Source organism: Fundulus heteroclitus, chromosome 13 (assembly GCF_011125445.2).
Source record: "Fundulus heteroclitus isolate FHET01 chromosome 13, MU-UCD_Fhet_4.1, whole genome shotgun sequence".
In the NCBI taxonomy this organism is placed as follows: domain Eukaryota; kingdom Metazoa; phylum Chordata; class Actinopteri; order Cyprinodontiformes; family Fundulidae; genus Fundulus; species Fundulus heteroclitus.
In genome coordinates this window covers 27,897,750-27,907,687 of record NC_046373.1, presented here as the reverse complement: position 1 = coordinate 27,907,687, position 9,938 = coordinate 27,897,750, and the positions used below count along the sequence as shown (strand labels likewise).

The window sequence follows — 9,938 nt, the reverse complement described above, 5'->3', positions numbered from 1 at the left end:
TCCTAAAATATTTTCTTCTTGAAACTATTTACATCATGCATCTGCCCTGTTGCTTTTTGGGTCCCCAACAACCTCCAAACATGACAGTAGTATGCCTAACTAGTTGTTCCTTGTTCATCACATTAGAATATTGTAAGTTAATCGAAGAGAAAATGGTATTAAAGCAATGATTTAAAATTTTAAGAAGTACACAAAGGTAAATTTAAATCTTCTGCTGGGGAATCTGAGCATATCTTTACATTTTTGGTTGTAAAATTAAGATCAATCATTCAGACTTTTTAAAACTCCACATAAATCATGCAGGATCCACTACTAACATCCATACTGTAGGGTGAAAGAGGGGCTACCCTAACTACATTACAAAATATCAAATGAAAAAAAAAAAAACAGATGCTTATAAGGTCCAACAAAGTTTTTTATCAAAAAATCAAGTGTGCTTGAATAACAAAATTTATACTCAATATACAAAACTGCATGAAATATGTCTGTACATATTTTTAACTGAGTTTTCTGTCAAAGTATGAATGTTAAGCATAACTAGCATAAACACGCTATTAATGAGGCAAATGGCCTTTGATGCCTGAAGTGAACAGACTTGTTCACTTGATTCATTAACACAACCCACTGATATTAAAGTTTTTGCAGTCCATTATTTTAACATCTTACAATTTCTTATTTTAATCTGTAGAAGAAGTTCACTAAAGTCTGATGTTGTTGTCATGAAATTCAAAATGGCTCCTTCTACTCCTTCCCTAATTCAACAGACTGGGAAAAGTTTGTCTACACAATGTTTGGTTATAATACCCATCTTCTCTCCCAACAGCACATATCTAACATTTAAGCTAAAAAAAAAAAAACTACCCCAGAAAATATTCTAGTTTTAGAGTGCATATAACACAAAGAGACACTAACAAATAAAAGTACTTTTATTTTACACAATAAAAAGTTCAGTAAAAAGTAATAAAGGATTATAAAAGACAACAAATGCACACTACTTCAGTCCCACAAAGTTTCTTAGTTTATACAAATTTCTGTTTATATGTACTACATGAACTATCATACACCTTTATAAAATTTTATAATTTTCTCATTAGCCAGCTGCTCTAAAACGGCATATTCATGATGTCCCGGGTGCTGCCCAGTTTTGAGCTTTTTGTTTCTCAACAGTTCAAAGTAATGGCTCCAGTTTCCATCGCTGTCTGCTCCAAAGCCAAACACATGAACCTAGAAATACGAAAATAAAAGAATGGAATGAAAACCCCAATCTGGAAAGCCAGCAATGGTGTTTAAAAAGAGGGGGGATTCTATAAATGTTCATTGTAGAAACGTTTAAAGCTAATATAGTGCATACCTGGTGTTACGGAGTTAATATCTTCAAAGAACACTTTGAGTCAACACTTTTTCTGATTATTTGTGGGTAGTGTACATCTTTTGAGGGCTAGATCCATTTATTGCTTGCACAATCTTACACTGCAATATGAAGACAAGTCCAACTGAGACTGAGATGGGTATAGAGGCAGGATACATTTGTGTCTGTTGAACCTTTACTGTCTAAAACTTGGTGATCTTGCCTATGTCCTTTATGTCCTTTATCCTGCACTGAGAATCTATAAGGAATCCCGCAATCCTTTGTGTGATGTATAAGCACATCCCAACTCAAGGAAATTAATGAAAATGTCCAGAGAGAAGGGAGCGTGCACTTTGTAATTTATTTTCGGAATGCTGTAGGCCTAGATTTGCTTTACAATCGAGTAATGGCTCGCTCCTGGCGACTGCTTAGCGATGTCTGGGCCCCTGTGGCTCTGTCTTGGCCCCTGTGGCTCTGTCTGCCCTGTCCAGGTCTCTGGGACCATGGCTGGATCCGCTCTTGGCTGCCGGCAGAGCCCATAGGCTCGTCCCCACGGCTCCTGGGATCTTCAGAGTTGTGGCTGTTGGGGAATTCCTGGGGCTCATCTCTGCTCTTCCCTGGAATAGGGGAGGCAGCTTTCCTTGTGTTGTCCCCTCTTGGGTACCTTCGCTCTGGGGGTCCCTTTGAGCATCTGGGGTTCTGTTTCCCTTGGCGTCTGCTCCGGTGTACTGGGAAGCATGTCTTTGGCTCCTCACAACCACTCTTGAGCATTTTTCTTATGGAAAAACCTTACATACACAAAGGCACTCTCGCAAACACCTACAGGTGCTTGGGTTCAGGTGCTTACAGGTTCACTTCTACACAGAACACTCCTATTATTATCTTTTTCAATCACTTTTTGTGAATAACATAGTGCTGTATATTCTTCAGTGATAGTATCAAGGCGTTGGTCGTTTGTACCTGTAATACTTTATGTGTTGGTTTTGCTGTTCTTTTTATATCTCTCTTTGCAGGTGTGGAATAAAGCTTCTCGCATAGATAAATAAAGTGGAGCACTATGGCAAAAGCCGTAAGGCTCCACTTGTGAAAGTAAAACCTATTTGACTCTTTTTGGAATTAAGACAACAATTCTTAATGCTACATTGCCAGACTGGACACACACACACACACAAAAAAAAAAAACACAATTGCGTAATGACGTATGAGTTGGCTCTCCAAAATCAGCACAGCATTCCGAAGCTCCTTTCCTCCCCATGATGGTGTTCTTACTGTTGAATGAAGCCACTGCCTCTTTGTTTAACATGATGGAAAAGTCAAAAGAAATCAGCCAAAGTTATCGGGAAGAGAATTGTGGACTTGCACATGCCTGGTCTTATCCTAGGGTGCAATTTCTAAATGCTTGAAGGTACCACGTTCATCTGTTGAAAGAATTATGTGCAAGTAAAAACTCAATGGGACTGTCTAACCATCATAGTCCTCTGGAAGGAGACTGGTTTTGTGTCTCAGAGATAAACGTGCTTTGGTCCAAAATGTGCATACCAACCCAAGAACAAAAGCAAAAGACCTTGTGCTGGCTCTAGCCAGTAAAAGTGTGTCATTATCCACTGTGAAAAGAGTCCTGCACCAACATGGGCTGCAGGGCTGCTCTGCCTGGAAAAAAGCCATTACTCAAAAAGAAGCCAGAGTACAGTTTGCAAATGCACACAGGGACAGGGAAATACATTTTTGGAGCTATGTCCTGTGGTTTGACGAAACTAATATTGAACTGTTTGGCCATAATGACCATTGCTACATTTGGAGGAAGAAGGGGGTAGCTTTCAAGCATTAGAACACCATGGCAAGTAGAAAATAGAAATAATTTTGGTAATTCAAGAGCATTAAGATAGGCTTTATTGATACAGCCGACATCACAGGCAGCTGTCAGCACAGCGCCATCTTGAAAAAAAGACGACAGTCTTTTTTTCTGTCTGACAGGAAGAAAAAAGCCTACATGTCTTTGTATATAGTGTATGTACACTTCTGGTTTCAACTGTATTGAGACACAAGTAAATAAAAATACAATTTGTTAAATGACCATTACATTCATTATCGGAAATAAGCACCAATTTTTTATTCACCACTTGTTCAACCCCACTTGTTAATTCATTAGTTAGCTTTAATTAGCCAGATTATTTTATTCGAGTTCAGCTTCAGTAACCACACCAAGGCCGGATCACTGCCAGACCTGTCCTACAATAAATTATGGAAATACACCCAGTGTGACGACATTAAATAGCCTAAATTACTAAAATAAATAAATAAAAACGACTGAGTTTTGCTTCAGAATTTGTACAGCTTGCTATGAATTCTTCTCACTATGAGAAACCTCTGAAGGAGAAAGCAGTGGTGAGACTATAGCTACGTTCACACTGCAGAGAAATGCGACCCAAATGCAACCTTTTGCCCATATGTGACCCATACCTGTCTTTTTCATGGCAGTGCGAACTGTCCAATTCTGATCTTTTGACACACCCACACCAACAAATCCGATCTGTGCCATTTCCATATGTTGTACTAATTCAGCTACACATCAGATTTCTTTCCAAGCGTCCACAGTCTGAAAGGTCATATCACATTTTATCTGTCTTTCAGGTCACTCTCCTGTTTCTCACACGCACACACAGCAGTAGTAGTTTGCGCTCCATAGAAGACAATTTTCAATAGCTGTGCTGCTTTTTCTTGCCTTTTTTCTTTTTTTGCTTTGATGTTGTCATATTATTGTTGGATCTCATTGCCCAGCAGCTTTGTAATAATAGCCGCATTTTTTTTTTCTTTTCAATGACTTTCACCATTGCTTCTGCAAACAGTGCGCTACCCTGTGATGTCTCCTTCTGTTATCTGTGCACGCAGGTCGCTTTGCAGTCTTGAGCCATTCAGACAGCAGTATGACGGCGGTCACATTTGATAATAATATGAACAGCCCCCTCAAAAAAAAAAAAAATCTGATTTCAGCAAAAAATCTGAATTGAGCATCAAGACCTGCAGTGTGAACATAGCCTAAGCCAGTGTTTTGCAAATCAGTAATAGGTCCTAAGTCCTAATTTAAACACCATTTGTAATTCTTTATCGGTTTACTAGAACCTGTAACTTTCAATACTGCATGATTAAATCACCAACCACAAGAAAACCTGATAGATATGTAAGCATTAAGCATAGAATAGCATATTTTATTAGCTTTGAAATGTCATTCTTTGGGTTACTTTACACATCAGAGGAAAGTTCAATGTTGTTGCCTCTCTACTTTAGTTTTCACCCCACACAATTCCCTAACTCAGATTTATTTATTTTCGGTAACCTTGTAGTCTGTGCAAGCAACTCAAATTAGATATTTTTTTTCTCTATTGTGCTGACTGGGGATTCTTTGAAAAACTTTATTAAAAACTTGTTGGAAATCAAAAAATATAACTTAAACTGGTTACAATTTTCTAGCATAACACAACAAACAGGAAAAATCTAATGGTGTTTTTCCTGTGATGTACAATCTTTTTGTATGGTGGTACTTGTAAAAACATTACATTTAACAGGATGATACCATATTTGGAAGGTTTAAGAACCACTGTTCTTATAAGCTTAATTTTCCTAATTATTACAATAAATGCACTTATTACTGCACAAAACATTTGATAGTATTTGGCTACATAGAAAAACTTACCTCATCACAAATGTGAAGTGCAAAGACAAAAGTCATAAACCCAGTGGATGGATATGCCCCTTTCTTTTCCAGCCAGCTCTCATGAGAATACTTCATAAAAGCTGGGTTGATTACCATCACCTATTACAAAGGAAATAGGTTCTAATATATTTAAAAAGTGACATTTGCAAGTGGGAAAAATAAAATATCAATGTATACTCACCAAATCTTTGTTGGCTCTGATTTTGGTCTTTACTGGTGCATAAGATCTGTTAAAAACATTACAACATGACTGAAAATATTCTTTACAGAAAATAGAAAAGACAATAGTTTACAGATTTAAATCTAAGGATTCCTAAAGAGTTGATCTTTATTAAGCTTTTGTTTTTTTTGCTGAGTTCATGTTCAAGATGTCTAATTTACATTGCAGTTTTAACCAGAACAGTTCTTATGATGATGGTGAAACATAACAAGTGCACGGTTCCTCTAAGCTTATTAAAAGTGACATTACACATTAGCCTACGTACTAAAAGATCCAGAAGGTCTGAATTCATGATGAGTTGTACTTTTGATTGTGAATAATGATTACGGGGCCATCATCAGAGTCATGTAGATAGAAAAGACCAAGTGTCTCACTAAAATTATTTCAACCAAAAGGCATAAGACAAGCTATCAGAGTGTATGGTTCTCTAAATTCTTCATCAGCTAGAAAATGGATTTTTTGTCGGTATATTTTGTTTAAAGAGTAAAACAAGATTAACTTGTGTTGTTTAAGAGCAATTAAAATAAATTTTTCCATAGACAAAAACAGAGATGCAGATATGTGTGGCCTTCTGTTAATGAAGAGCTAAATGCTAAGTGGGGTGCCAAAACCTCTTTACATGACTTCAGGACAAAACATTAACTTGTGTAATAGTGCTATGGGGAAGAAATTAAACAGAGAACTCGGGGCTAAGGTAAATGTTATTTCTTTTTGATGTAGTTGTCATACAAGGTATGTGGAATTTTCTGCTATGGAATTAATATTTTGTGTCATAATTCTGATTTATGATGGGCAAAAGTATGCATTCCCCCCTCACCCTGGATCACGACAATCAGATCCAAAAACTGTTGGGGTTTTTAGCAGCTGAAGAATTTTACGTGTTCACTTTGAATATAAGTAAGTCCTTTCCTTTACTTGTAAAACTAAGGTATTTCTTGTTCAGTAGCTTACATGTGGCATATCTCATTGGTTAATAAGGTGTAATGTCCATGAAGAAGACTAAATGTAAAAAGACTCACATTCCATAGAATCCTGTTGTAAAAGCCTTTATAAGCCATTCAAGATCCATAATTTTGAATGGAAACAGCACAAGATGAGTGGAATTATGTAAATCAACTGCACTTTCTGGATACATGACATGATGAGTGGTTTTGGTCCCAACGTCTTCTTCATAGCCTTTTATTTTAGCAGAATTCATTCTAAAAAGCATATAATAACACATTAATTTGGTTTTCATTTTATTTTTTTGTTTTTTCATTAATTAGCAAACTTAAGCTTTACCTTATAACCACATCTTGAAAATCTATCAGCTGACCATAATGTGATCCTTTCAAATTGACAGAATTTCCAACAACTGCACAAGTCCTGCAGCTGTCAGGGTGGGGTTTTCTGGGGTTGGGACTAGAGGGGAATATCTCAAAGACGTTGTTCACCACTTTTTTAAAGAACTGGAAGTCCCGTTTTTCATTCTGTAAACGCTGCAACATAGAAACAGTACATTGTTTGAGTGTTTTTAAAGAGTCCCTCTCGCAAGGTATGGAATTTGCATCGATCTAAATTAAGTGAATCCTCCTTTAAAGGGACTGCTTACCTGCCACCACTTAAACGCTTCTTCAGAAAGGTTGGTTTTTGCAGACAAAAAAGGTTCAACAGAGAGGTTCATACGATGACTAAGCAGACTATCTTCGGATAAACATTTTTCACAAGCACACGAGGTTAGGACTGTAAGGTGAAACCGGTTAGTGAACTGTAATACCAACAGCAATCCAGTGACAGCCGTAGAGAGCAGAAAAACCAACAGCTTTACTCTGGATGTCATCCTGGACATGTAAAGAGAGTTGAGAACACACAAAAGAGAATCAGAATCAGAATCAAGTTTAATCGCCAAGTAGGTTTGCACATACAAGGAATTTGACTTGGTGATGATGGTGCAGACAGAAATAAGAATACAATAAAATAAAGTAAAATTGAATAAAATCAATATATATACAGAAATAATATACATTGAGTAGACTGTGCATTAATGTAACGCAGAAGCTTGTAAGTCCTGAACAGGGGAGAGAGACAGTGTCCAGAATGAACCTTTCTTATTATTTATTCATTTATTTAAAGCTCCAATCCACACAGACATTGTTAAAATTGACAGAGCCGCTTTATTTAACCATCAGAAGACATTAAAGTTATTTTAAGCATTAGTTATTTTTATGTAATATGGAAAGGTCAAAATTTTATTAACTTTAAGCCTTACCTCACCACGTCTCCTTCTGTTGAGCTCCAATTATTATTTGAAAAGTCACAAATATCCCTGAAACTTGTCGCAAGGTTTTATATTAGACAGAAATTGGCCCGGAGTAAACCATATGTTGATGCAGTTTGTTTTACAGAGCAGGGCTGGAGACGTGTCAAAGGTAGTAAGAGGTGTGGTTTGTTCTTAGGGCAGGTGCTGTGAGAGACACAAACCCGTTGGGGAACAAAAGCAAAGATGAGCAAGGATGAACAGTGTTGCTATTCCTAAAGGGAAAAATCAGAAAAGGAAATTGTACATTTATTCTTCTATAAAAGTGGGAAATTTGCACGTGTTTCATTAGAGAGAGTAAATACCCTTATTCCCACAAATATCACTAATTAGTTAAAAGGCTGGCTTGTTTTATCTGTTTAAGTCGGAAATAAACTCTCCAATTTAGAATGTACTATTTGATTAAAGATATGTCATGCTAAACCAAACAATGAGAAAACCAGATAGTGTTATATTAACAAAAGAATACCATGATTTGTTATATTAACAAAACAAGCCCCTGTGGAGGCGAATAGACATAGACAGTCATTCAACTGTGCATTTACGATGTACAATTGAGTGAAACCTCTTTCCAAGGCTCTGGATAAAACCATAAGACAAAAGAGAAACATTATAAATATAATATATTATATATAAGTATATGTCATTTGTCAGAAATGTAGCAGCAAACCAAAATACATTGTATATTTTCAGAAAAGGTAAGACCATATGAATAGTACAAGTACATGTAGCAGCAGGATGTGTTGTTAATAACAATGAACGGGACATAACATACATGGACAGTTCATACTTCAGTGTCCATGTAAAGTGACTAGTTTTGCATGTATTGGGGGTTACTGGGCGTTTAGCAGTCTTATGACTTGTGAAAGGAACCTGTTGTGGAATGTGGTTGTTCTGCATTTTAACCTTCGGAACCTGAGGGCATTAGGAAGAACAGTTCATGATGGGGGTGGGAGGGGTCTGTAATGGATGTCTGGGCCCTGGTTATCCAGTGTGTGCGAGCAGTGTCATGGGAAGAGGGAAGCACTGTCCTGATGATTCTCTCCACTGTCCTCACCACTCTCTATACACATTTCCAGTCTCTGGCATTGCAGGCCCCAAACTGCCTGGGAGGCAGAGCTCACAGGTGCATGATATGATCTTAAAAGTGATGCCCATTTTTCGTCTTCCGTAAAAGAAGTCAAACACAGTTATTGTGACGAGTGAATGCTGCTTGTCAAGACTTGATGCAATCTACTGGGTTTTCTTAGATAGGACATTTTTTGACCAATCTGTATAATCTGATTGAATTTGACTTTGGAAACTCCCTTGAAATGACACGTATCATGAATTGGAGCTATATAAATAAAATTGAATTGAATTGAATATTTTTTCCTAAATCCCTTGACAAGTTGCTAAATCTTTATTCATATATATAATATATATACTATTTAATACAATTATATGTAATGTACGATATAAGTTTTACAGTTTCACCCTGGAGAAATTCATTGCAACCCGGAAGCCCCAAAGTCGACCAAACACACACACAGGCAGATATTTGATGAAAAAGATCAGGAAAAGTTAAATTGTTTATTTCTAATGTGTTTTTACTGGGGTTTTTTTTAAATGTCTGACCGGGGTTAACACCTGGAGCTCACAGTCACAGTTTGTGATGAATCATTATTGTTACAAGCAATTTCATATTCTGTGTTATTTTTTATTTTACCGAATAAAAAATAAGTGATATAATATCTGCTTTGTGTCTGTTTTCTATTCTAATTATAATAATATTCTATATTTACAGTATAAGAGCCTCCAGTCTGGTATTTTTACAGTTAACAATTTGTCATGAATCTATTTTCATTCATAACATCTGTGCAATTTTATAGTGAAGTACCTTGAATACAGCCTCAACACTTCAGGAGCTTAATTTGTATTACAGTAAACTAAACTTATTATTATTATTATTATTCAGCTTCATGTTCAACTCGTCTTAGTCACCTTAATTAGTTCCACCTGCTGCCTCTAATTACCCTGAAAGTCATTCCACCTGTTTCTCTGCTTACATTTACCTGCCTCTCCCAACCATTTCCGACAGGAATGTCTAGTCTTGTCTGCACTGCCTGGTTGTTGTTCTCAGTCTTCTCGTGCTCAGACTCCAGGGTTTTCTGCAAATGACCTGCCGTCACTGAATAAGGAACAGCAGTGACTGTTGTGCTGGTCCACTCTATGTTCTTTTGAGTGCTGCTGCTAGTTCTACCCGCTCTGGTGAGCCATCGGCAATGACCATTCTCTACGGAGCGATATTTGTGCCTTCTGACAGGAACTGAGAGCGAGGACAGTGGGTTGAGAAGAGTTTTTCAGAGTTGAGCGCGCACCA

General features: G+C 37.0%; 1 protein-coding gene across 1 annotated transcript; it reads right to left on the bottom strand.

The window, feature by feature from the left end:
• Positions 1-908: 908 nt before the first annotated feature.
• Positions 909-7,720, bottom strand: LOC105922207 (CMP-N-acetylneuraminate-beta-galactosamide-alpha-2,3-sialyltransferase 1). The gene is made up of 7 exons (XM_036145550.1): positions 7,529-7,720; positions 6,872-7,100; positions 6,562-6,758; positions 6,300-6,479; positions 5,242-5,287; positions 5,040-5,159; positions 909-1,224 (listed from the first exon to the last, which is right to left on the bottom strand). Exons 2-7 carry the CDS (start codon positions 7,097-7,099, stop codon positions 1,057-1,059), a joined length of 939 nt encoding a protein of 312 aa, XP_036001443.1. The 5' UTR covers position 7,100; positions 7,529-7,720; the 3' UTR covers positions 909-1,056.
• Between the last annotated feature and the right edge of the window lie 2,218 nt (positions 7,721-9,938).